The 27304-nt window shown below is 38.7% G+C and overlaps 4 protein-coding genes and 3 pseudogenes across 4 annotated transcripts; 1 reads left to right on the top strand and 6 right to left on the bottom strand.

Moving 5' to 3' along the window:
* Window positions 1–707: 707 nt before the first annotated feature.
* Window positions 708–2082, bottom strand: LOC108867962 (annotated as a pseudogene).
* A 757-nt stretch (window positions 2083–2839) lies between these two features.
* Window positions 2840–3957, bottom strand: LOC103957665 (serine/threonine-protein kinase BLUS1-like). Its single transcript, XM_009369859.2, has one exon. It carries the CDS (start codon window positions 3922–3924, stop codon window positions 2878–2880), a length of 1047 nt encoding a protein of 348 aa, XP_009368134.2. The 5' UTR covers window positions 3925–3957; the 3' UTR covers window positions 2840–2877.
* Window positions 3958–6743: 2786 nt separating this feature from the next.
* On the bottom strand, window positions 6744–7856 carry LOC103957667 (annotated as a pseudogene).
* A 1448-nt stretch (window positions 7857–9304) lies between these two features.
* Window positions 9305–11007, bottom strand: LOC103957593 (annotated as a pseudogene).
* Window positions 11008–16920: 5913 nt separating this feature from the next.
* Window positions 16921–18851, bottom strand: LOC103957668 (phenylacetaldehyde reductase-like). The gene is made up of 5 exons (XM_048586025.1): window positions 18661–18851; window positions 18199–18368; window positions 17872–18063; window positions 17595–17757; window positions 16921–17509 (listed from the first exon to the last, which is right to left on the bottom strand). Exons 1-5 carry the CDS (start codon window positions 18779–18781, stop codon window positions 17190–17192), a joined length of 966 nt encoding a protein of 321 aa, XP_048441982.1. The 5' UTR covers window positions 18782–18851; the 3' UTR covers window positions 16921–17189.
* A 3725-nt stretch (window positions 18852–22576) lies between these two features.
* LOC103957596 lies at window positions 22577–24743 on the top strand. Its single transcript, XM_009369777.3, has 5 exons — window positions 22577–22972; window positions 23694–23772; window positions 23888–23987; window positions 24194–24336; window positions 24424–24743. Exons 1-5 carry the CDS (start codon window positions 22866–22868, stop codon window positions 24631–24633), a joined length of 639 nt encoding a protein of 212 aa, XP_009368052.2. The 5' UTR covers window positions 22577–22865; the 3' UTR covers window positions 24634–24743.
* Window positions 24744–25758: 1015 nt separating this feature from the next.
* LOC125478188 lies at window positions 25759–27111 on the bottom strand. Its single transcript, XM_048586003.1, has one exon. The coding sequence runs from the start codon at window positions 26911–26913 to the stop codon at window positions 26404–26406; it is 510 nt and encodes a 169-aa protein (XP_048441960.1). The 5' UTR covers window positions 26914–27111; the 3' UTR covers window positions 25759–26403.
* Window positions 27112–27304: the final 193 nt, after the last annotated feature.

The raw sequence follows: 27304 nt of genomic DNA, 5'->3' as shown, positions 1-27304 counted from the left end.
CGGACATAAATTAATAAGAAGTGTGTGAGAAGTAAAAAATGGTGTGTGGATAGCACACCCCTACATAAAATAGAAGACAAGCCCAAAAAGAAGAGCTACAACCCCAGCCACAGAAGGAGGCCCATACAAATTTAAGCCCGTAGACAACCAAAAAATAAATAAATTAACAGTAAAAATCCTAATCTCCAGCACCCAAAAATCAGTCACCACCGCCGTTATCTCCACGGAACATGTTACACTCCTGTATTCTGTTAAATCACAAGAACATTACTGCAAACAGATGTCAATCATGTACTACGACAGCAAGGGGAAGCTACAAATTAACTAGAGTGCACATCGATTTGACAAGATAAAACCCCAACACGTGAGGAAACGTCCTTAGACACTCCTTAACTAGGGGTGCTTTAACAAAGATTCTTTTAAAGTAGTGAATTTGAACACTGAGGCCTAGTCACCTATGTGGCTGTCTGCCGATCAATCTAAGAAACTAAGAAAGTCTTGACGGGAAACACATTGTTATTTTTTGGGAGAGCAACGAATCAAAGTGACGCATAACTGAATCTCAATGGATCGAGCATGGCTGCTAGGCCATATTATTTTCATTGGAAACAGGATACTGATGACTTTCATCATCTCTTTGGAAACAGGAAACAGAAATCAAACTTCCGCTGCCGAAGATACTTGAACTGTTGTCCGAGTTGGATAAATCAGATCTGCAGGAAGCCCTTCTCCTTCATGCTTTCAACAGTGTCCCTCAGAGGTGATTTCCAATGGGTGGAAACCAAGTCCCAAACCTTTTGCTTTCTCTGAGGATACGTGATATCTTGGGTCTGAAGTATTGGCAATCTCAAATCTGCCAACAATCACCAAAAACAATTAAATAATAAATCCCTTGGAAATAATTCTTGTAATAGAAATGTCGAGCTTTCGGTGTACAAAATTGAGTTATTTTGTACAAGCATCTGTAATTATTGTAAGAAATTGCTAACTGGTACAGATTTCGTTTCCAAGTCCAAATCTTATATTTATTTCTACTCTCTGAAGGAACTTACCTTCAAACAGATTTGACCACGTTTAATTCTACACAAATTTGTGGTATTTTGCATATGAAACTTACTTTTCAAGAAGCAAAGTGGGGGTAAAGTTCGCGTAAAATCTTCAGAACCTCGAAATTTTCAAATGCCTGAATGTGAGCAGAGGCGACATCCCTTACATCAACGAATCTGCAGTTTGAAACAGTTGGTTGGGTACCTGTACAATAGATGAAACATAAGCCAATCAACTGCTTCAATAAAAAAATAAGTGGAAAAGAAAAATGGAAGCTGTAAGAGTGGACCAATCACGAACCTCGGATGTATTGTAACTAAGTCAATCTCATTTCCTTCAGCAAATTCCCTGGCAGGCTTTTCTGCAGAACAAAAAGAAAAAGGGCAGATAATACTAAGCATTATTTATCTCTTTTATAATTGCACCCAGACATCTGGTTTGGTGATTAGATTACATTAGATTTTGTTTTGGCGCGACACAGAAATATAACAAATTAACAACAAAAAAAGATAATAAGAATCGGAACATTCATACATACCTTGTACTTCTCGCAAATAAGTGGATCTGAATACCACGTTTCATCCAAAACTACATCAGAGGTCAGAGGTTTTCCGCTCATCATTACTGTAGCCCTGGACGATGTCATAACCCCTCTCTTGACAGTTGGAAATTTCACACATGGTTTTAGAACATTAAGCTTTCCTTTCACGGCTGTGTTAACTAGTTCTGCCTGACATATGGACAGAAATATCATGCCGGTTTCCACATCATTTGTCTTGAACTTATTCTTTCTACACGTCCACACAGGGAACACATGATAGAGTATATGAAGCATAAAGTGAAGGGACAAACCTGTGCGTCAGTAGCCGAGAATAGTACAGGTGATGCTGTGTGAAAAACGCCTTCACATCCATCAACTGCAGCATCGAAATATCCTTCTTCCAATAAATCTGCTTAGAACAAATGCAGCCTGTCTTTTGCTCCATCTAGTGAGAGCAAGTGTTCTGTTTTCTTTGAATCATCTGTAGCATACATGAACAGAACTATGAGTTGAACCAAGAATAGTACGACCACATTAGATAGGGATGTATATGTACAAGGCAAAGTAGCAAACATTGACTATAGTTATTGCCGAGGGTTCAATTGGCAATTGAGCTAGGCCGACCATAGTATCCATAACCAAAAAATAAGAAGGCAGATACTTGGTTCCTCCAATTGCAAATAGCGTCTTATTTACCTGCCAATCACAATTTTCATGTGTGCAGAAATTGTCCTTTTTGTATTTGTAACGAGTTATTTCTGCATACTTGTCAAACTGTTATTTACGGGATAGAGAGACGACTTGTTCCGGGAAAGAGACAAGAAGTGTCCAAAACAGAGTACAGATTTGATACGAATTGTTTCAACTCTATCATTTATGCATAAAGTTTTGGCTAATAAGCTTGATCACTAACAGCTAGAAAGAATGTCGAACCAGTTCAAGGCCTTGCATTAATTGGACTGCAAGAAATACACTTGAACTCCAGATGAGGACCCACACCGAAAATTTTAGGATTTTCTCTTGTTGAATGAAACGATATACAAAACACAGAACTATCAATCCAACATCAAATGATCATTAATTCTTTGCTTCTTTACAAATGACAAATTCCAAATGATGTGATCAGAATCTAAACACTTTATAGCACATGTCATACATGAAACTTAATGCTCTAAAACTCAACTCTCTCCTCAACCATGAAAAAAGCATCCAAAAAGTTCACCAATTTTTTCAAAAAGGAAACTCTCTGCAAATTCAATTTCCTGAAAAAATCCTACTGATCACTTTCATTAGGGTCCAACTTTAGCTTGATCACCTCCAAATTCTTCCTTGCCCAACAAGTCACCCAAACCCCTATTTCTTTTCTTGAACCTTTCCTCAACGCTCTCCAAACGCCGAAGCACAGTCTCCAGCAGAAAATCCTTGCCCCTGCAGTTATCGAAAAACGAGTGCTTCAGCAGCGTCTCTGCCGCCGGCCTCTTCGCCGGGTCCTGATAAAGGCAAGAACCCACCAAGTCCTTGAAAGCCACAGAGTACTCCTTGTTCTGGAAATCTTTGATGATGCTTTCGTAGTCAGAAAACTGGTACCTGTTCTTGACCTTTAGAATCTGAGACTCCAATAACGGTGGCAGGCCAGACAGGGGAGGACAGCCGCGAGCCAATTCCAGCGCCGTGATCCCAAATGCCCAGATATCCACCTTGCATCCATCTCCGTAGGGCGCCACCCTATCAGGCATCGAAGTCTCGTTTGTCTCAGTTGGCGTTGCCGAAGTGTCATTTGTCCCAGTTGAATGATCGGCGCCGTAGAAAGAAGCAGAGACCCCGAAATCGGCGAGCTTAACGGACCCATCAGAGTCAACCAAGATGTTTCCGGGCTTGATGTCGCCGTGGGCGTGTCCCTGGCCATGGAGGTACGACATGGCGTTTAGCGTCTCTTTCAGGAAGACAGCAATGCAGGGCTCTGGTAATCCTTGCGGGAAAGCTGGGGATGAGATTATTATGGACTGCAGAGAGCCGAAGGCCATGAACGGCATGACCACCCAGAGACGGCCCTCGGCGGTGGTGAAGGAGCAATGGTCGCTGAGAATGTTGGGGTGGGAGAGAGACAGAGTCTTGGTGTCGCGTAGCTTGCCCTCAAAATCGGTCGTCGATTGGTTGAGGTCGACGGACTTGATTGCAACGATTGCAGAGTTCATGGGGACGCAGACGGCCTTGTAGACGACGGCCTTGTCGCCGGAGCCAATTTCTTGGAGGTTTTCATACGCGGCGGAGTCCAACGGGAATTGGACCTTTTGTGGGTTATCTTGGTGGGAGGAAGAAGACGAAGAAGTCGCCATTGGAGACGACAAAGATGAAATCTTGAAGAATGGAAGTGGGTTGTTTGATTTCTGGGAAATGGGTTTTGATGGAGAAGATGAATGTAGGGATTCTGCAGTACTAATTCAAGTGAAAGGTTGATGCTTTAGGAGGAAGACGACGATGCATGAGAATGTGTGTGTGTGTACTGCTCTGCTTGTACTTGCTTATATAATAAGAAGATGAGGGTATTTTGAGGATTTTATGTTCCAATTTTGGGTTGAAATTATAGATAAGTTTTACTTTTTGCCCTAGTTTTTTTTAATTAGCAGAATCATCAACATTCTGTTAGTTCGTTTTCTGTTATTTGCCATCTCAGCATTGTCTTGGGAGGCAAGGCATTGTTAGTCCTGTTGTGAGTACCTCGTATAAATATTTCGAAAGGAATATAAGCGTACAAACAAAATACGTATTTGAGACCCAATTCTAGGAACAAGACCGACCAACTAACCTATTGAAATCATTCTTCAAGACTAGAGAGACCAAAGTTTAAAATAAATTTTGTAAACAATACAACGTAATTATTGATAACTAAAGTAAATAAATTTAAATACTACAACTTATGAGCAGAATGGCATGAGAGAAGATACAAGTAGATATGTCATGAATTGTCGACGATTTTGCTGACTAGCCGAACAACAACGATTTCCATGATTAGAAGAAGTTCTTCTCCTTTAAGCCTTCAACGGCGTCATAAAATTAAATTAGCGTATGTTGTGTACAAACCTTTGATTTTTCACAGAAAGCTGGATCTGAAAACCAAGATTCATCAACTACTGCATCAGCAGAAAGAGGTTTCCCAGTAAATACAATTGATACGATGGAGGATGTTAGAACCAGTGGATACCTAGAAATGCAGTTTGTGTAACTTCAAGTGGAGTTCCTGTTAGGTTATTAGCTGATACAAGGAAAAACTTCAAGTTGCAAAGTATCCCTATGGAGCTCGGAATTCCACCCTTGACATTTTTGAACAAAAGATAAAAATAGGTAAGAGCTGTCATGTTGCCAAAGGAAGCAGTGCCATGTATTCTATTGGAAGCTAGATCAATAACTTCCAAATTTTGCCATCTCTCTCTGAAAAGGAAGCAGTGCCAAGGAGCGGACAACCTTAGACACCAAGTCAATGCCGCCACGCCGGCCACAAAGAAAGTTCAAAGTGCCATCACATTGACGACCTTGGACACCAGTTTATACAAAATCTAATGCAAAAGATGGAAACAAAAAATGTGTATGGGAGTGTTTGTTTCTGCATATATTTATAAATGGACTACTAGTTTATGTGGGAAAGTTCCAAATTTAAATTAATTTCCCAACAGACCTGTTACATTAGAGTTTAACAAACATGTTATTTTTTTTTCACCAACATTTGTTGATGTGCAAATAAGTTGGAGTCGAAGTCAGCCCAGGCCAAACGTTGGGCGTACTTGGATTGCTTCGAGTGCCTTTATTGTCTTCCAACTCAGAGCGGTTGTGTTGGGATTCTACTTAGACATTTTCGACTTGGGATTTCAGAATGTTCAGGATCCAATACAAATTTCAAACTTCATATTTCACAGTAATTAAAACGCAATTGAAACAAATTCCAAAGTACAATTAAAATTCCCAGAAAGAAGTCTCATGCAAGAGTTTTGTGAAACACCAATTATTTTCTGTAACAAATTTTTACGTAGTTGATAAAATGGGATTTGATGTTACAACGATAAGTCCCACTTGATCCATGGCGAGAAGTTTTTCTCCTTCAAACTTTCCACGGTATCCTTCAAAGTCACCTCAAGAGGATGGTTTGTCATCTGCACATCTGTGAAGAACACAGAGACGTTAAACTATCAAATCTGAAGTCCAAATTATCTGTCACACAAATTAGCAACTACGAAGAATATGCAAATCACTCACTGTACTTCAGACCATTTCACTTTCAGTTTGTACATCACTCACAGTACTTCAGACCAAAAAAAAATACTGAAAACAGAAAAGAATAGGCCAAACGGGTAGGGATTCTTTATGAAATACTTAAGTTTCTCAAGGGCTAGGACGATATAGGCTTGATAAAGATGTTGTTCTATATTAATAGGATCTCAGGCATGCCAGTTGTAACCCAAATATCCTTAGACACGAATACTACAACTAATATGCAAGACAGAATTGCCAAGGGTTCAATTGGCAATTTAGCTAGGCCAACCTTAGTATCCATAACCGAAAAAAAGAAGGCAACTACTCGATTCCCCAATTGCAAATAGCGTACCTGCCAATCACAATTTCAATATTTCATGTGTGCAGAAATTGTTCTTTTTGTTTTTGTAACGAGTTATTTCTGCATACATTTCAAATTGTGATCTACAAGACCAAGGGATGACTTCTTCCGGGGAAAGAGCCAAGAAGTGTCCAAAAAAGAGAATACAAATTTGACACGAACTGTTTCAACTCTATCATTTATGCATATAGTTGTGGCTAATAAGCTTGATCGCTAAAAGCTAGCAAGAATGTCAAAAACAGTTCAAGGCATTCCCTTAACTGGCAATTGAACTTCAGATGAAGACCTACACCGAAAGATCCTAAATTTCTTTCGCTGAACGAAACAATATACAAAACAAAGAACTATCAATCCAACATCAAATGATCTTTAATTCTTTGCTTCTTTACAAATGACAAATTCCATATGATGTAATCAGAGTCTAAACACTTTATAGTACATCTCAATTCTCTCTCTTTCCTAAACCATGAAAATAGCATCCAAAAAGTTCACCAATTTTTTCAAAAAGCAAACTCTCTGCAAATTCAATTTCCTGGAAAAAAAATCCTACTAATCACTTTCATTAGGGTCCAACAAGTCACCCAAACCCCAATTTCTTTTCTTCAACCTCTCCTCAACACTCTCCGAATGCCGAAGCATAGTCTCTGCCAGAAAATCCTTGCCCCTGCAGTTGTGGAAAAACGAGTGCTTCAGCAGCGTCTCTGCTGCCGGCCTCTTTGCAGGGTCCTGATCAAGGCAAGGACCCATCATGTCCAGGAAAGCCACAGAGTACTTCTTGTTCTTGAAATCTTTGATGATGTTTTCGCAATCAGAAAACTGGTACCTCTTCTTGACCTTCAGAATCTCAGACTCCAAAAACAGCGACAGGCCAGACATAGGAGAGCCACCGTCAGCCAATTCGAGCGCCGTCATCCCAAATGCCAAGATATCCGCCTTGAATCCACCTTCATTGGGCGCCACCCTATAGGCTGTTGCCGAAGTGTAGTTTGTCCCAGTTGAATGATCGGCGCCGTAGAAAGAAGCAGAGACCCCAAAATCGGCGAGCTTAACGGACCCATCAGAGTCGACCAAGATATTTTCGGGCTTGATGTCGCCGTGGACGTGTCCCTGGCCATGGAGATACGACATGGCGTTTAGCGTCTCTTTCAGGACGACAGCAATGCAGGGCTCTGGTAATCCTTGCGGGAAAGCAGAGGAGATTATGGACTGCAGAGAGCCGAAGGCCATGAACGGCATGACCACCCAGAGACGGCGGTCAGCGGTGGTGAAGGAGCAATGGTGGCTGAGAATGTTGCGGTGGAAAAGAGAAAAGGTCTTGGTGCCGCGTAGCTTGCTCTCGAAATCGGCCGTGGATTGATTGAGGTTGACGGACTTGATTGCGACGATTGCAGAGTTCAAGGGAACGCAGATGGCCTTGTAGACGATGGCCTTGCCTGCCGAAGCCAATTTTTTGGAGGTTTTTATACGCGGCCGAGTCCAACGGGAATTGAACCTTTTGTGGATTATCATGGTGGGAGGAGGAAGACGAAGAAGTCGCCATTGGAGACGACAAAGATGAAATCTTGAAGAATGGAAGTGGGTTGTTTTGATTTCTGGGAAATGGGTTTTGATGGAGAAGATGAATGTAGGGATTCTGCAGTACTAATTCTAGTGAAAGGTTGATGCTTTGGGAGGAAGACGACGATGCATGAGAATGTGTGTGTGTACTGCTCTGCTTGTATTTACTTATTTAATAAGAAATGGTAAGAAGATGAGGGTTTTTTGGGGATTTTTCATTCCAAATGGGGGATAAAATTATAGATAAGTTTTAATTTTTGCCACTAGATTTTTTTAATTAGCAGAATCACCAACATTCAGTTATGAGGCGGTTTTGGTAATTAGGATTGGGTGAGGTTGGTTAAGATAAAATACAGTTAGTTCGTTTTCTGTTATTTGCCATCTCGGCAATTTCTTGGGGGGCAAGGCATTGTTAGTCCTGTTGTGAGTACCTCGTATAAATATTTCGAAAAGAACATAAGCACACGAACAAAATACGTATTTGAGACCCGTAAATTCATGAACAAGACCGACTTACTAACCTATGAAATCATTCTTCAAGATGTAAATTAAAAGTCAAGTAATTTTTTTGCTAATGTTAACCAGACCAAATTTGTAAACAATATGACGTGATTGTTGATAATTGAACTAAATAAACCAAAAATACTAGAACTTCCCTTGGATCAAAGACGACATTTTATTCCACAAGCTCACTAATGATTATGAGCAGATTGGCATGAGAGAATATACAAACTCAGTGCAACAAGATTCATAAGCTGGCCCAACCATTCCATCAACTTTCCAGATAATTGATTGTTCCCCAAATGAAGAAGAGAAGGTGTATAAATTAAACAAAGCACTGTAAGGACTCAAGCAAGCCACCCGAGTTTGGTACAGTGAGATTGACTCTTACTTCAGCAGTGGCGGATTCAACAAAAGTCCTAGTGAAGCTGCACTCTACACAAAGTTTCCATCCTTCCAAGGATAATTTTCTTATAAGGGGCCAATCTCAATTTTCTTAATCTCAAAGTTTCTGTCATATCGAGCTAAAAATACGGGTAAAGGGTTAAGATGTGTGGTTTTTCGCGAGAACGATGATCAGTTGGGAAGATGCATCAACTGGTAAGCAATTTGAATATTTAGCCAGGACCAGCTCTGTGCCATCGCCGGAAGTTCATAAGAATTGACAGTTGTGCGTTCGTACGAAGGCATGTCACATAGGCACTTGTCGCCTAACGTCTGCAACCGAGGACACATTGAAGAACGACAATAATGGGGAAAGAAATCTTAATTTGCAAGATATATCAAGAGTGCCTTAATTAGGATTTCTTTGAAGACAGTAAAGACAATTTCAACTTGAACTATTTCATTTACAGTTACTGTGCAACATTATTAATTACACATGAGCCTGCATCAAAGATCTTAAGCAACTTCTGAGCATTTTCGTAGACAATTCTGAGGCTCTCTGCAGATTAATTTAAAATATTTAACAGGAAAAATATGTTGTCCAGCATCTCTTTGGAATATTTAAGCATAAAACAAACTTAATTTCCCACTTATTCGATCGCCTCGTGCACTAAATTAACAAATTGCTGCACGTTGCAGAATTCAAAACTTGAGGAAGCCCTTCTCCTTGAGGCTTTCAACAGTGTCCTTGAGACTCGTTTCCAGAGGAAGGAAAGTGATTCCCAAACCTTTTGCTTTCTCCATGGACACTTGAAACTTTGAGTCCGAAGGATTGCCAAGCTCAGGAAGGCTCAATGTGGGGTAAAGCTCTCGTAAAATCTTAAAGAGTATCGGTACGGTCAGCAACGTGGGCAACTAAAGAATATCTGCCGCTCACTGAAGGAACTTCAAATGCTTGAATATGAGCAGAGGCAACATCTTTAACGTCCACAAATGTGTAGTTTACAAATGGTATTTCAATTCCTGAGCACAAAAGAGAAACATAACAAAATCAACTGCTTGCATCACAAGGAATAGTGTTCTAACAATAGGGGGTGAATTGTACCACTCATTATATTCAGAAGAAACTCGACGGAGAGATTAAGAGTTGGCTGTAAGGGTGGACCAATCACAAACCCTGGATGTATCAATACTAAGTCAATCCCATTCCCTTTGGCAAATTTACAGGCGGCCTCCTCAGCTAAAATTTTTGAGAGAGGATACCATTGCTGAACAAATGAAGAAGTTCTTATGAGTTTGTAGTTCATCATCATGTACTGCTTTGTCTTGTGTGAAGCTTACATCTATGTCCAAATTGTTCAATAGTATGGGAACGCACGTACCTTTGTCTTCTTGCAAAAAAGTGGATCCGAATAGCATGTTTCGTCCAAAACCACATCAGACGTCAGAGGTTTTCCACTCATCCTTACTAAAGCCATAGAAGAAGTTAAAACTGCTCTCTTGACAGCGGGGAATTTTGCGCATGATTTTAGAACAGTAAGTGTTCCTTTAACTGCAGGCTCAATTATTTCGGCCTAAAATAGAGAGAACAGAAATATATCATTCTGGTTTCTACACCATTTGTCTTGAACGTAGGTTGATTTTCTATGCTTTTGTGGGAGCGCGCACACACGCTAGAATATTTGATGCATGGATGAAGTGAAGGGACAGACCTGTGGGTCAGTGGCTGAAATTTGTGCAGGTGATGCTGTATGAAAAACACCTACACATCCATCAACTACGGTGTCAAATGATCCTTCTTCTAATAAATCCGCTTTGAACAAATGAAGCCTCTCCTTTGCTCCATCCAAAGAGAGCAAGTGTTCTGTTTTCTTTGCATCATCTGTAAACAAAACTAGTGAGTTGAACTAACAATACAGGAAGCAGCAAAAGTGGTTAACGATAACCAACTCACCGTGAGGTTTCAATTGGCACCGGAAAACAAGAACAAGAATAATAAAACAAAAATAATTGGATGCACGGGAGATATCATTGGTACTCAAAATAGTCATCTTGCACGTCAGTGACGCCACCCTAATGATAAAAAAAAAAAAAAAAAAAGGCGAGGTGTCTGTGCATGATGATTATTTTGGATACCCAACTTTTATTTTGGTGAACAAACGAAACAATATACAAAACCCAGAAATTGAAATTATTGAATGAATTGTTTGAAGTTGAACATTACATATGAGCAAGTATAGAAGTACTGACTTGAATCGCGAACAGTGGCTTTGAAGTTATAACCCTTTTGCAGTAAGAGCTTCACCAGCCATGATGCTATGTAGCCAGACGCTTCTGTTACACATACAGTCTTTGTTTTTCCGGTACTCATCTCTCTCTAGGGCTCAGAATTAACAAGCTTACACTACAGTCTACACCACAAACCGCTTTTTATAGCATTCAATAAATGCTATAAAACTAATAAACTAAGAAAGTTTATGAAGACGTATTGTTGTGGCTGTCTGCGGATCAATCTATGAAACTAAGAAAGTATTGACAGAAAATTTATTCTACTTTTTTAATATTTTTTGGGAAAAGTCTGACTGAATTGTTCAAAGGGAGAAAAAGAAGTAAGTTTTAGAATTGGCCTTTCTCCAAACGCTTCACGTGCATTCAGAATTTCAGAAGAACCAGAGAGGTAATTACTCCAACCCTCCCTATTTGTGTTTGAATATTACAATTGTTGTTCACCAAATAGGACCTGAACTTATTTACTCCAACAGTGCACCCTCCCTATTTGTGTGTAAAAAGCAAATAGGGTCCGTGCTTTTGTCAAATGTCATTATGGGGAGAGATTCTCTCAGTGTCACTAATTCATCACCTGTCAATCATCTATTAGACGAGTAGTGCACTTTTGGAACACATGACAATTTATTGCATTTATTAGATTGTGACACTACTGAAATTAAATCTTAGTTGCATATGAGCATTTCTCCATATCTAATTAGTTTCTTCAGAATTTGAAATTTCTTATCTTATAAATGTTATGTCCAAAACTCAAAAAATGCGGATCGATTTTCAGTTGAAACTACTAAGTCTACAATTCAACTTCAAGTCCAGAGTACACACGTATATATATAGACACTGCAAAATTCAATCCATATCTAATTATTTTCTTCAGAATTTGAAATTTCTTATCTTATAAATGTTATGTCCAAAACACAAAAAATGATGATCGATTTTCAGTTGAAACTACAAGTCTACAATTCAACTTCAAGTCCAGAGTAAAATGCGGATCGATTTTCAGTTGAAACTACAAGTCTACAATTCAACGTCAAGTACATAGTGAAAGTGAGCATATAAGAGTTCATTGTTGTAACTTGTAACAAACATTTATTTTACCACGTTGAATCGCTTGTGTTAAAATTACATCAAAATTTTGTCTACACAAATCTGAATTTTCCTTAGAAAAGCATTCGAAAGGCTTTCGAAGAGAAATAACTGAAAAGTGCTTTTATACTGCATAGAGACGAGTAATTTTTTGTTAGCAAACATTATCATAGGTGCACTCTTCATCTCTTGCAGCGCTAGCCTCTAAGCCATGAATTGTCAATCAATAAAAACCCAGACTTTAAAGAACGAAGGCTCCTGTTACGCACCGGCCATGATGCCATGTAACCGGAGGCTCCTGTTACGCACACGACCTTCCTCATCTTCTCTCTTTAAATCACTATCTCTCTCTCTAAACGACAAAAATGGAAACAAATTGTGAAATCCCGTTCCTGGATTTCACTATTGTAATCTACATATTTTGTATTCAAGGGATTTTATAGTATTTTTGAGAATTTATATTAATTTTAGATTTTAATTACTTAATTACAAAGTTTGAATTTTTTAAAGGGTTATTATACAAAATGGTCCATGAGATTTGCATGATTAATAGAAATGGTCCCTGAGATTGAAAATCAATAGAAATGATCACTGAGATTGTCCACATCTATGATTTTGGTGCTTCCGTTAAAAACGATTTTGGACAATTTTCAAAGCTTTGTAACTCAATCATTTCTTAACCAAATTCGATCCATAATATATCAAAATGATAGGAAAGTGTAGAATAAGATTATAACTATTTGAAAGCCCAATGTTTGCTTGTGATGGCCGGAAAATAGCCTGAAACGTGATTGGTTTACGGGAAAACTGGAAAACTCGCCGGAAACTGGGTAAACTTTAAACGTTCATAACTTCTTCAATACTCGACCAAATTGAGTGATTCAAAAATGAAAATAATACTTCTTGACAAGACAAAGAGAATTGTACCTTTTTCGAAGGCTACTCGCTGTGGTTTAGTCAGGATAACGGCTCGAAAGTGGCTAATCATTTTTGAGTTAGCCACTTTCGAGCAATTTTCCAGCCAAACCACGAATTAGTAGTAAAGAAAGATATCATTCTCTTCGTCTCGTAGAGAAGTATGAATTTTTTTTTTTTTGAATAACTCAATTTCGTTGAGTATTGAAGAAGTTATGAACGTTTAAAGTTTACCTAGTTTCTGGCAAGTTTCCAGTTTTCTCGAAGACAAGTCACATTTCAGTCTATTTTTCGGCCATCTTCAGTAATCATTGGGCTTTCAAATGGTATAATCTTGTTCTACACTTTCTTATCTTCATTTTAATATATTATGGGTCGAATTTGGTTAAGAATCGATTAAGTTATGAAATTTTAAAAATTGCCCAAAGAGTTTTTAACGGAAATACCAAAATCATGGATGGTAGACAATCTTAGAGATCATTTTTATTGATTTTCAATCTTAGAAACCATTTCTATTGATCATGCAAATCTTATAAATTATTTTTTATAATAACCCTCTTTTAAAATAGTTATTAAATCTGTAGACCTATGAGGATCACTTTTAATGCTCTTTAATGGGCTTGACCCCACAAGCGTTTAGACAAAGGCGTATGTGAATTGGACGAGAAAGGAACGGACGTTTTAGAAGTTTCTTTAATAAAAATAAATAAAAAATATAGAAGCTACCTGATGGCAGCGAAAGAGAGGGAAAGGAGAGTTTCAGGAAGGAAGAAAGGAGGGGCTCGACGAATGGGGAGAGAAGAGAGGAATGAGGGTGACTAATCAAGAAGGAAAACAGGGAGGGAAAGGAGGGAGTGGAGAGGCTCGGGATCATGGATCCCGTACCCATTTCTAGTAACTCGACCCGGCGGAAGAGCAGAACCCGTTGGGTTCCTGGTCAAATTCCTGTGATTTCCCGACGAGTTTCACCGAGCCACCACAAGGAAACTCTTCACCGGCCTTCACTCTTCATTTTTCACCCAAGATCGACGGGGTTTTGGCCCCGTATGACGAAGAACGGAACCGTGGGTTCCGGGGACACCATGGCGGTAATCCGCCACTCTGGCAACCCTCACCCTCGATGACCACCACCAATAGACTCCTCCCATCCCCAGGAACAAAGCCCAAGCAGTGGTGGAGGCGTCGGAGTGAGTATGGAGGTCGAATCGAAGCACACCATTTTCTAGGGTTCTAGCGGGTTCAAGGGAAATTGGGGCCTTTTTAGGGAAAAATTGGATTTGGCCACAGGTATAAAACTTGCTCTACTCATTGAAATCTTTATTTATGTCAATTTTGGTAATTTTTGGAAATAGTTGATTTTTTCGGCGAACCTGGCTGGCCGGCCGCCACATGCGGCAGGCAGGTGTGGCTGGGCAGGGCCTGTGGGCCGATGCTGTCTTTTTAAGTTGAATTCAATGTTCTAATTTCAAAATTGATAACCGTTTGATATAGTTCAATAGTTTGAACCTAGTATGGTGAAGTACATTACTTGATCATTTTATGATTCAATGATCCAATTGTTGGATCATCATCAAAATTTAATACGTGATAGTACATAATATTTGAGGATATTAGAAACTGATGGATCAGGAATCCAACATGCAGATCTTCTCAAATTGAGTTTGTAAGTTCGTAAAATAAAGCATTGAGCGACACTAGAATTGTTGATTGGTAGAGATCCGACCGTCTGATCGCGACGAAATTTAAGTATGTTATTTTAGAAGCATAATGTGAACTTTAGAATGTTACGGATCCAAAATCCAATTTGTGGATCTGCCGGATCGAATTTTGTAGAATTGTGGACCCTACCTTTGATCGAGAGTTGACTTTTGGTCAACATGTCTCGAAACGTTCTAAATACTAAAATTAGTACTACCGGAGACTAAGTGAAGTCTAGTGGCCTACATTGGTTAGAGAGTGGCTTGAATATATGTGATATGGTTATTACCTTAATTTCTTATATTAATATCATTTGTGAATATGACTTGGTATTATAAATGTGATTTCTATTGAAATATGATTTTTGTATATTTAGCCATAGACTTATGTTTATTAAACATGATTTAGCTTGTCTACTAATGATGATTGGGATATATATGTGTGTTAATTATCTTTTTAGTAAGGTGAATGTTAAGTATGATAAATGTTATGACTATGTGATCGTAGTATTATGTAGAACTTTTATGCTTGTATGACAAGATAATTAGTAGTCATGAGAAGTTGATAGAGCATGTGCCTATATTGTAAATCATAGGGATTGAGGTAAGGGTAGATTGTGTGTTGAATTGACTACACCATATAGCAGAGGTACATGGATGGTCCTGCTTGGTATATCCGCGATGGGAGACCATACATATTTCAGGGATAATCATGCTTGGTTTATCCGCGATGTGTGATCACTGCCTACGTTATTAGACTATGCATATGGTTTTCCTTGGTATATTGGCGATGAGGGAGCATATGTTTTCAAGGGTAATCATGCTTGATATATTTGTGATGGGTGATCACTTGCTTGCACAATGGGATTATGCCTATGGCTCTGCTTGGTATATCCGCGATGGGAACCATACGCATTCTAGGGGCGATGAGAAGTATTTGTACTTGGTACATTTCGATAGGTGATCATAGTTTAGTTTGGTTCCATTGAGTGGTCTAGAACCTGATGTTGGATTTCGTTGAGTGGTCCGAAATTCCGTTCTTCGGAGAAGTAGGCTTGGCTTAACTGTGTTACTCTAGCCTTAGTTTTAGTATATTGGTGAACAATGGTTTCGAGAATCTTGTGAATTGAATTAGAAAAGCTGTTGGACATTTGGGTGACTCACTCGAGATTTTTCTACGATTCGATTATGATTTCATAAAGTATGAATTTAGAAGATATGGATATGATTGTTATTATTTTGGTCAAATTAGTTAATTAATGTGGCTAAAGAATGGTATTAAGCTTCGTCGGTTCTTTGACAATCGGACTTTGTCCCAAAACCAACCTACGTTTTTGGAACTGGATCCAAAAGCCCTTAACTTGTTTTCTAGTCTTCATGAGCTGGGTTGAATCTCGATGGGCTTTTTATATTTTTATTTCTGTAAATTGCCTTCATGCAAGCAAAAGAGGAGGGCCTGAATTTGTGTAGAATCTGACTCGAAGAGAGATAAAGTGGGAGATGAAGGCTTGTTAGAGTTATGTAAAACTAGTCTCTCTCCCCTTCTTTTGCTTGCAGTCCCACGAACTTAGATTTGGCAAACAATTTTGAACAATTTTCTTCATGTTAGTTATATGAGGGAGCGAGTTGGGATACATAATGGAGGAAGAGGTATGGTAGCTGGTGGCAGGAGAATTCACCGTCAGCAGATGATCAAAGGGCCTCATTTCATTTTGCCCGTTGGCCCCTATTTAGGCAGGGCTAGCCATGATTCCAACTACACAACTTCGAACTTCTCCTGGCCTCCCATTGGCTTTGGCAGCAACCTCTAAGTACAAGAGACTCCCCTCTATTGGGGCACTAATAAAGTGGTAGCTATCTGTACCTTTTTAAGTTGTGGTTTTCCGCTAGAACGATGAACAATTGGAAGATGCGTCAACTGGTAATCATACTACAGCACATCAAAAGAGTAAACTAGAGGCGTATTTGCCTAGTTTGGATCTAGTGTACATTCTTAAGCTTTGAGAAAAATGAATTCAACTGAAAATTCACTTATCAATTTTTGCGAGAGTTGAAGGCCTTGAACGACGTCTAGCTTTATATAGTCAGAGAAATCTGCTGCGTCCTTCCTTCTAGAGAGTGAGTAAGGACAGCTTGAACATTTAGCTTGGACCAGCTCTGTGCCATCACCCGAAGTTTATAAGAATTGACAGGCATTCGTACGAAGGCATGTCTCATAGGCACTTGTGGCTTGACGTCTGCAACGGCAGACACATTGAAGAACGATGAAATTGCAAATTACGATTTCTTTGAAGACAGTAAAGTAAAACAATTTCTACTTGGAACTTTTTTACTTAGAGTTATTTTGAAACATTACATATTACACATGAGCCATATATGAAAGATCCAAAAGCAACTTCTAAGCATGTTCTTAAGACACTTCTGAGGCTCTCTGCAGATTACATTAAAAGATTTAACTGGAAATATAATGTCCAGCATCTCTTTGGAATACTTAAGCATGTAACAAACTTAATTTCCCACTTATTCAATAGCCTCGTGCACTAAATTAACAAGTTGCTGCAGGTTGCAGAATTCAAAACTTGAGGAAGCCCTTCTCCATGAGGCTTTCAACAGTGTCCTTGAGACTTGTTTCCAGAGGAAGGAAAGTGATTCCCAAACATTTTGCCTTCTCCTTGGACACTTGAAACTTGGAGCCAGAAGGATTGCCAGGCTCAGGAAGGGTCAATGTGGGGTAAAGCTCTCGTAAAATCTTTAGAGTATCGGGACCATCAGCAACTTGTGCAACTAAACAATATCTACCACTAGCTGAAGGAACTTCAAATGCTTGAATATGAGCAAAGGCAACATCTCTAACATCCACAAATGTATAGTTTATAAAAGGTGTTTCGATACCTGAGCACAAAAGAGAAACAAAAACAAATAAACCCTGGATGTATCACAAGGAATAGTGTTTTAACATAAAGGGGGTGAATTGTACCACTCATTAAATTCAGAAGAAACTCGACGGAGAGATTAAGGGTTGGCTGTAAGGGTGGACCAATCGCATTCCCTGGATGTATTGTTACCAAGTCAATACCATTTCCTTTGGCAAATTTCCAGGCGGCCTCCTCAGCTAAAGTTTTTGAGAGAGGATACCATTGCTGAACAAATGAAGAAGGAAGTTCTTATGAATTTGTAGTCCATCATGTACTACTTTGTATTGTGTTAAGCTTACCTCTGTCTAAAATTATTCAATAGTATGGGAAGGCATGTACCTTGGTCGTCTCGCAAAAATGTGGATCCGAGTACCATGTTTCATCCATAACCACATCAGAGGTCAGAGGTTTTCCACTCAACCCTACTGAAGCCAGAGAGGATGTTATAACCACCCTCTTGACAGCGGGGAATTTTGCGCATGAATTTAGAACATTAAGTGTTCCCTTCACTGCAGGCTCAATTATTTCTACCTGAAATATGGAAAAGAAATAATATCATTCTAGTTTCTACATCATTTCTCTTGAAGGTGTATCGATTTTCTATGCATTTGCGAGCGCATACACACGATAGACTATTTGATGTATGCATCAAGTGAAGGGACAGACCTGTGGGTCAGTGACTGAAAATTGTGCAGGCGATGCTGTATGAAAAACGCCTACACATCCATCAATTACGGCGTCAAATGATCCTTTCTCTAATAAATCCGCTTTGAACAAATGAAGCCTCTCCTTTGCTCCATCTAATGAGAGCAAGTGTTCTGTTTTCTTTGCATCATCTGTAAACAGAACTAGTGAGTTCAACTAAGAATACACGATGCAGGAAAAGTCACAAACAACGACAAAACAAAAACATGAACAAGAATAATAAAAAGAAAATAATTGGATGCACGGGAGATGTCGTTGGTAAAAAAAAAAGGAAGTAAGAAGGCGAGGTGTGCATGATGATTATTTTGGATACCCAACTTTTCTTTTGGTAAACAAAATAATATGCAAAACCCAGAATCTGAAATTATTGAATGAATTGTTTGAAGTTGAACATTATATATGAGCAAATATAGAAATACTGACTTGGATCGCGAACAGTGGCTTTGACGGTATAACCCTTTTGCAGTAAGAGCTTCACCAGCCATGATGCTACGTAACCGGAAGCTCCTGTTACACATACAGTCTTTGATTCTCCGGTACTCATCTCTCTCTCTCTCTCTCTCTCTCTCTCTCTCTCTCTCTCTCTCTCTCTAGCTAAGAAATAATAAGCTTAATTTGGTTCAGAATTGTGTTTTTCATGGTGAAAAATCAGCCGGAAATTAAAGGTCAATGTCGCCAACTTGTCTTCCTTAGCTCTGAATACTTTTGTAATGGATTTGATTCCCTTGAGAATTCAAATTATGAGAATCCTAAAGAATCTTTATATTTTAACTGTTTATTGTAAATTCTGCGATTAAAAATTATTTTAAATTTTTTATTTAAAATTAAATATAAATAATATATAATAAAAACTGATTGCATAATATACAATAAACGACCATGAGGATCATAGGATCCTTGTAAAGCCAATGCAAAAAGGATCCTCATTCAGAAATGGCAAGTCATTGTTTATTTTGAATGTTGACTAAACATGTGTTGGGCAGGATATTTCAAATTCAAACACTTCGCAAACATTTCAACACCTAATCAGAAATGATTCAAAAAGCCAGTTTTTCCATGCCTTCATGAGCTTATTTATTTATTTATTTTGGAAAATTGTCTTTATTTTTTATTTTTTATTTTTAGTCAAGAATAAAACTTCATTAATTAAAGGGGAATACCATTTATGCTTGAAAGGCCTAAACCTAAACAAAACACAAAACTCTACACAACAAAGCAATATATAAAATAAAAACAGGCCCAAAAAGGAGAGCTACTGATAGACCGTTGATCGACCTTGACTCTTAAGCTGCCATAGAAGTAGAGAGAGAATATGAAAAAGAAGGAACAATAATATTTTCATCATATCCAATTGTATCTTACACTTCCTGCTATATAGCAACTAACCCCAACAACCTTTACCAATTACAACTGACTCACAACCTTTACAACTAATACAGTTTTATTCACTAATATGATGACACTTCGCACTGTCCCAATTGTCATACAACAACCTTTACCCTCATATTCCTATCATTTACTAACCCAACCCCCCCCCCCCACACACCAAAAAAAAAACCCCCTGAAATTAGCCTTGTCCTCAAGGCTGGAAGTCAGGAAATCGTGCTTTCAAATCATCCAAACTCTCCCAAGATGTATCTGCAACATGATGATTCTGCCAATGCACCAAGACTTCAGTGACTGGAGTCGAACCTCGTTGAATTACCCTTTGATCCAAGATAGTTGTTGGTTCATCTTAAATCAAACCCGCATCATGAATTGATGGTAGTGGCAAAGTAGTAGAGGCTGACGTGCCCAGTTGTTTCTTGAGACAAGAAACATGGAAAACTGGGTGAATCTTAGAATGAGGTGGCAACTTTAATTTGTAAGCCACAGGTCCGACCTTAGCAATAATCTCAAAGGGTCCATAAAACCGGGGATGCAGTTTATGGTAAGGATGTAAAGCCAGTGACTTTTGTTGGTAAGGTACCAACCGGAGATACACAAAATCACCAATTTCAAAAGATCTTCCAGTTCTATGTTTTCCTGCTTGACTTTTTGTGAGTTGAAGGTCCTGAACTACATTTAGCTTATTTAGTCAAAGAAATCTGCTGTGTCCTTCCTTATAGGGAGTGACTAAGGGCAATTTGAACATTAGCTAGGACCAACTTTGTGCCATCACTGGAAGTTCATAAGAATTGACTGTGCGTTCGTACGAAGGCATGTTACATAGGCACTTGTCGCCTGACGTTTGCAGCCGTAGACACATTGAAGAATGACGATATTGGGGAAAGAAATCTTAATTTGCAAGATATATCAAGAGTGCCTCAATTAGGATTTCTTTGAAGACAGTAAAGACAATTTCAACTTGAAGTATTTCATTTAGAGTTATTGTGCAACATTATTAATTACACATGAGCCATACATCAAAGATCTTAAGCAACTCCTGAGTTTTTAAACTTAAACTCACTCATTTCTTTTCTCTTCTTCCTCCCCTCTCTCTCCAAATATATCTCTGTCTCTCTTTTCTTCTTTCTCTCTCTTCCACTCTCTTCATTTTCTCGGTTCTTTCTCTCACTTCTCTTCCTCTCTATCTCGTCCGATCCTCTCACTTCTTTCCCTTTCTTTCAATCATCTCTTACTTTCTTTCCTCCTCTCTCCTATTTCTCCCTCTCCAACGTCCCCATCTTTTTAGATCTCTTTGTCTAGTTTAAGTCGTAAGATATAAAATTTTTAAATCGCAAACCAATCAAGTTTTTTAGTCTTAAAGAAAATTGTTTTCAAGAAATGTTCTTAAGAAAAGTTATGAGAAATGATAAAAAATTTCAAATAGGATACCAAACAAGCGTTTCTCAAATACTAGAACGGCTTATCAAGATGTTATATATTAATAGGATCTTGGCATGCCAGTAGTAACCCAAAATATCCTCAGACGCGAATATTGCAAATAATATACAAGACGGAAATTTTAAAACCTCAGATAGAAAGGTACCAATAATGCCTGTAAACCTGCTCCATCCTTAAAAGTGCCCTCTAGAACTTAGAAAAGAGTAACATGCAACAAATCGATTGTATTAGCATATAGCAACTTCTCTGGAAGCTTGGGAACATGGAAGAGATCCCGCAGAATTTTCACTGCGTCAGAACAGTGTGTTACTCTTCCAACTAGACAGTATCTCCCGCTAGCCGAAGCATTCTCAAAGGCGAAAATATGAGCAGTGGCAACATCTTTAAAATCAACTCATCTATTAGTTATATTTGGAAATCTTTCGGCTCGCGCATCAATTAAATATCAACAAGGAGACTTTCTTAGCAGATTCAATCATGACCTTTTAATTTATGATCGTCTTTATGCACAAGTGGAAAGAGTAAATCTTTAAACACATGAAATTTTATAGATTTCTATGAGGAGTGTTCTGCACTGATGAGGATTTAGTCGAGAAAGTGTAATCTGTGTATTATGCTTCTCTTATGTAGTGGATCCTGCCCTCAAAATACGTTTTCCAGTAGGAATGATTACTTTATCAAATCATGCAATATATCAATGAGTTTACAAGTTTCAGAACACGTTCCACGCTTGTGTTCAGAATTGACTGTAAGAGAGAACCAATCACTAGTCCTGGATTTATTGTAACAATGTCGATTCCGTTTCTCTTTTGCAAACTTCAAGCAGCTTCCTCAACCAAGGTCCTTGAAATCGGATACCAAAGCTGTTGAAGGAAAAATCCTAGTAAACACAATGATATGCACTTAAAGCATGAAATATTTAACTCTTACACAATTAAAATTAGTCATTTACTTGAGGGTATGCCAACAACTAGACCAGAGCCAACAAAAAATGAGCATCAATTGTGTCACGACAAATAATTATTCGTTTCAATTTACATCTAAATATGACATAACAAGCTAAAAATCCTAAAAGAGATCAAATTTAAGCACATTACAAGGTGAAGTAACAAGTAATGCATCTTGGGCAAAGCCTATTTTGTCATTAAAAATAGGATGAGAAGTGCACATGGGTGACGACTCCAGTTCCCTCTCCTCCTTTTCATAACCCTAGTCACTATTAATGTCGTTGCCCAGTTGCCTCTCAAACTTAAGAGATTTTTCGATATGTAAGACCTAATACATTAAATGTCATAATACAATTTGTGAAAAAAATTAAATAAATAAAAAGTATACCGATTTCTCCTCAAACTCACCCTTCCAACTTTGGTGATTGACAAAAAATCCGCTTCTCCCTCCGCATTCCATCCAGCATTAGCCCAAAAGTCCCACGCTCCCTTTCCACGCGTGAAGGCCACTTTCGCTCCCAAAATTCCGTTACTACCCGCCATCCAAAGGCGCAAAAAAATTCTCAGCCCTCCAACTAAAATATCTCCATCCTGCAAAACTCCTCCCTTCTCTCTCTCTCTCTCTCTCTCTCTCTCTCTCTCTCTACACAATGGCTCTCTTCACTTCGATATCCTCCTCAACCCTCTGCCTCTCCGCCTCAATCCATCCCATCGGGCCGTCGAACACCTCTAAACGGTTCTCTCGTCCCATCGCTGCTTCTTCTCTGAGCTCCCCACCGTCTCCGGAATCAAAATCAACGGCCCCAAAACAAACCGTAGTCTCCTCCTCCACTGAAACTTCACCAAACCATTTTAATGGTGCGTCCTCTAGACCCCCCGAGCCGGCGGGCTTCAACTACGCCCTTGCCAACGGCAACCCCTTTGTCCGGTTTGCCCGTGCCGCTGAGTCTTCCATTGAAAGGGTAACTGAATTTTTAATTTGTGTATCAGTCACTGTACTTGCTTCTTAATTGTTATATTGGGATTTTTGGAGTTTGGATGTGACAAAAAGAGTGAATTTTCCTCTTTCTTTCTCTCATTTTTGTAGTTGCAGAGGAGGTTCTTCTTAATTTAGGGGCCGTTTGATACCATTTCGTTTACAGTCTTCGATTATGTGACTTTTTTCCGCCATAGCTTGTGTTAATTTTTTGATGTCACGTTGGGGTTCAAGTACTCTCTAATGAATTTCTTTCACTTTGATTAAAAGAAAAATAACAGAGGAGGGGTTTGGATAGCTTGGAGGTCCTAGTTGTGAATTTTTCGATAATTGACGGATTAGTGTTTAACAGATTGCTGCTAAGAAATAAGAAGAATCAATAAGTTAGTCCTACTGAAGCAAATGAACTCGTAGTTTCGTTCGAAAACTTGGGAGGCAATCCCTCTTGAGGCTTAAAAGAATCATGATTGTTAACAAATACTGTAAGCGGTCTAGCGTGTATAAACAGCCTATGGGAAACTAAATATGGCTAGGAAACTACCAATATGTCATTTACCTCATGTTCTGTTTTTGGTTTTTTGTTATAGGTACCAACTGTAATAGTTGAGAAACTTGTGCAATTTTTTTTCTTTATCTGTTTAATTTTTTTTTTTTTAGCGTATAGCAATCTGTTCTAAGCAGTTCTTTACGTGTCCATTGTTGAACAGACAATATTCGACTTCCGGTTTTTGGCACTCTTTGCTGTTGGAGGTTCGTTGGCTGGTTCGTTGTTGTGCTTTTCTCAATGTAATTTCTCTCTTCATATTGTATATTCCTACCACGAAAATGTCTGACTACAATTTTTATATTACTACACATAATGTATGACTACTCTGTACATATACTACATTCGAATCTGCAGGGTTGTGTTTATATAATGGATGCGTATAAAGTTTACTGGACTAGTTGTGTCAAAGGGTATCACACTGGACATATGGTTCTACGACTTGTTGAAGCTATCGGTATTATTTTCAGAATCCTATTTCTAGAATTGCTTTATGTTTCTGTTTATCGAATATGCTTTCAAAAGATAAATATTGTGACTTCTGCATAAGCAGCATTAGTCACTCCTTTCTTAACATGGTAAAACTCATCGTATGATGCCCATATTTCTATGTTTATTTTCATTGGTATAGTCTTATATGTTGATGCAAATCTTCCGATGCAGATGTTTACCTTGCTGGGACTGTCATGCTAATATTTGGTATGGGACTGTATGGATTATTTATCAGTAATGTCCCTCATGACGTGCCTTCCATTGATGATCGTGCTCTTAAGGGCTCTTCTTTATTCGGAATGTTTGCTCTGAAGGTAAGTTTGCTTCCCTTCCATAGTAAGTATAAGCGGAATTCACATATACATTTCTCAAACCAAGATACGTGGATTCTGATTCTGCAGGAGAGGCCTAAATGGATGAAAATTTGCTCACTTGATGAACTGAAGACGAAGGTGGGACACGTCATTGTTATGATTCTTCTTGTTAAGATGTTTGAGAGGAGCAAGATGGTACAGATAACCACTGGTTTGGATCTGTTGAGTTATTCTGTCTGTATTTTCCTGTCTTCGGCTTCTTTGTACATCCTTCATAATCTGCACAAGGAAGGATAAGGCTTTCATTCAAACGCATTATGTATAGCGTATAGTGTATGTTAGCTTACACCTTCAAGTGAATATACGTCTTTCAAATTGAAATCAAAGTTTCACTATTTTGATATCGACTTCCATCACTGGCCAAACCCTCCATGTTTGATGCATGCAACTTATGGAGATCAAATAACAATTCCTAATTCTTACTGTTATTTCATGCACGATGAACCTCGAGGTAGACTTATTTTGCAACAATTTATCCAAAATTAAAAAAGGTCTTAGCGGAACTTAAGGTGATATTCCCCAGTCTTAGACGATGACCGCTGCAGTACAATTGTATAACTTGATCCATAACTTTGAAGAATTGATTTCGCAAGGGTTTTGCATAAATAATGTCGATACCAGGTTGAGTGTATGTTTTGATAGATGAACAGCAAAAGTGCAATTGGACTCTTGCAACTTGCAGAGCATCATTGCTTCTTACCTTCTCCTGATGATCCTTTCTTGTGACTCTCTTCTCTTACAAAGCACCTTATCTATACTTTCGTCTTCATTCCCATTGCCTTGGCTAACTGCTTTGAGGTCGGCTCCTGCTCTTCAGCTTCTATGACTCTTAATCTTCGTGATTCTAATCTTGCTCCCTCCTGTGTCATTAAAGGCCATTCATAGATGGAGAGCTAAAGTTAACTTTTCGGCATTAGAAAACTCTACAAACAAGTAGTTTGAGAACTGTTCTAAAACAAAACACAGTTCTAATTAAAGCTGTTCCTAGTAACTGCAATTGAACACAAAAAAAAAAAAACTGCGAACCAAAGTATAAATACAGATGAGCAGACTTAAACAACTTTTAAGGTTTATGCAAAAGCCATCAGTTGAATCATATCTGTCGCATCATTTACAAGGAGCAGCAGATTCGACGAAAATTAAAACTAGAGGACATGAATGATGCTTACTGTAGTGATCATCATATACAACGTTTAACTGTACAGTTTAAGAAACATGTGGTGTCATCTAGCATTAGAAGTTAAATGTTCGGTTCTACGATTACCTATGAGATGAGAATTGCTTGCAATAGGAAGATGAGATGCAAGAAAGGCGAGCAAGTAAACGAATTTACAAAATGTAACCCATGCAAGAAAGGCGAGCAACTAAACCATCTCTATCTCAAATATTGAACCCAACCAACCATTCTCCAAACTCAAATTGGAGCAACCAATGATTCATAACAATATGCAGTAGTCTAAATCGAGAAACAGAAGAACACCCATAAATAACACCGTAGAGAAACTAAATGGCAGTTAGGCTTTTCACATGTAAGCGCATAACAACTTTACACCTTAGAGAAACACACTTCAAGTCTATACTTCAAAAACACACTACTTTTCAACAGCAGAGACACTAAAGGAAGTTCGTGCAGTAAGAATCAGTTCGAACATGGCAGATGGCTAACACAAAGGGCTTTTTCTTTAATTGGGCGCGTTGTAGGCTACATTTGAATGATGAGGAATTTACAAGTACCAAACTTTCAAGTAAATTAGATACAAATGAATCACAAAACATTAGATGAAGGGATTTGAAATGCGGTACGTGATGATTCACAAATGACGACTCCTTTCAAGTAGTCATATGCATTCCCTTTAAAAGTACCGTATTTACTCATCTCAAACCAAATCTTCTGCAGTGCATTTTAAACCAATTTAACCTACATCCAAGTACTTGCAAATTCCATCTCGAAACATAGCATAAGCATTTTTGTATAAAACTTAGCGTTGTTGGGTTTTTGTATAAAACTTACCAGTACAAATTTGCCATAAAAGAACCAAGGAAAATTAGTACCTTGAGACTGAGACAGCGTTCAGCTTCTTCTTTTGGGTTCAGATGCCCACATCTCACAAACCCAAACGACAACTTTCCATCTCCAACACCCCTCCCCCTCTCCTCATCCAAACCCTCCAACCCTTTTCTCCTTTTCCTCCTCCTCTTCCTCCTCACCACCAACCCACCACTCCCATTCCCACTCTCCCTACAACTCCAAGCCTCCACAATCTCATCCCTCACCGCTGCAGCATCTCTGGCCGCCACCACGGCAGCCCGGGCCAGTGCCAGCGCCTCGGCCGTGGCTGCAATGACCAATGCGTCATTGGAGACCCAGTTGGCGCCAAATTTGGAGGAGGAAGAGGGAGGAGGGAAGTGGAGTTGGAGAGGGTGGTGGGTTTTGAGTGGTGGGATTGGTGGGAGTGGAAGTGTTGGGAGAGTTGGATGTTGGTTTGGTGATGAACATATGCTGCCGGTGATGGCCATACAGATTATACAGTATAATACAGAGTCGAGTCGAAGTGTGAGTCATGGATTTTCTTTCTGGGATTTTCTGGAGCTGCGCGTTAAAATTTAATCTATCCGTTACAAACAGGTTTATTTAAAAATTATAATGTATCAAATTTTAAAGATTTGGTTCTTCGAACTTAATGGATTAGAAGTAGAGATTCGGTGAGGATCTCATTCCCTCTTTCGGGGGAGATATTTGTGTGTTTTGCCATGTTGGTCCGACGGAGAGGAATAAAGAATTCGGTGATTAATTTTAGCTATATGTGGATGTCATTGAATTCAATCTCGATCATCGATTCAAATTTTGTCTAAGTTTATTTCTTTTATTTGATTTTTATCAATTCAAATAGTCAAAAATAATAATATT

This window comes from the organism of the source record quoted next, unplaced genomic scaffold, assembly GCF_019419815.1.
Source record: "Pyrus x bretschneideri cultivar Hongxiangsu unplaced genomic scaffold, Pyrus_bretschneideri_v1 Contig24, whole genome shotgun sequence".
In the NCBI taxonomy this organism is placed as follows: Eukaryota; Viridiplantae; Streptophyta; class Magnoliopsida; order Rosales; family Rosaceae; genus Pyrus; species Pyrus x bretschneideri.
The sequence above is the reverse complement of the archived record's forward strand: the minus strand, read 5'-3'. Positions and strand labels throughout refer to the sequence as shown.

What these genes read in the sequence shown, in the direction of transcription:
- LOC103957668 (XM_048586025.1), bottom strand. Translation starts at nt 18,781, where the DNA reads ATGAGTACCGGAGAATCAAAGACTGTATGTGTAACAGGAGCTTCCGGT. An exon ending in AGCCACTGTTCGCGATCCAA is followed by an intron (nt 18,369 to 18,660) that starts GTCAGTATTTCT and finishes TTCTGTTTACAG; the next exon opens with ATGATGCAAAGAAAACAGAA. An exon ending in TTTCAGTCACTGACCCACAG is followed by an intron (nt 18,064 to 18,198) that starts GTCTGTCCCTTC and finishes TCCATATTTCAG; the next exon opens with GTAGAAATAATTGAGCCTGC.
- LOC103957665 (XM_009369859.2), bottom strand. Translation starts at nt 3,924, where the DNA reads ATGGCGACTTCTTCGTCTTCTTCCTCCCACCAAGATAACCCACAAAAG.
- LOC103957596 (XM_009369777.3), top strand. Translation starts at nt 22,866, where the DNA reads ATGGTGCGTCCTCTAGACCCCCCGAGCCGGCGGGCTTCAACTACGCCC. An exon ending in CTGAGTCTTCCATTGAAAGG is followed by an intron (nt 22,973 to 23,693) that starts GTAACTGAATTT and finishes ATTGTTGAACAG; the next exon opens with ACAATATTCGACTTCCGGTT. An exon ending in ACGACTTGTTGAAGCTATCG is followed by an intron (nt 23,988 to 24,193) that starts GTATTATTTTCA and finishes CTTCCGATGCAG; the next exon opens with ATGTTTACCTTGCTGGGACT.
- LOC125478188 (XM_048586003.1), bottom strand. Translation starts at nt 26,913, where the DNA reads ATGGCCATCACCGGCAGCATATGTTCATCACCAAACCAACATCCAACT.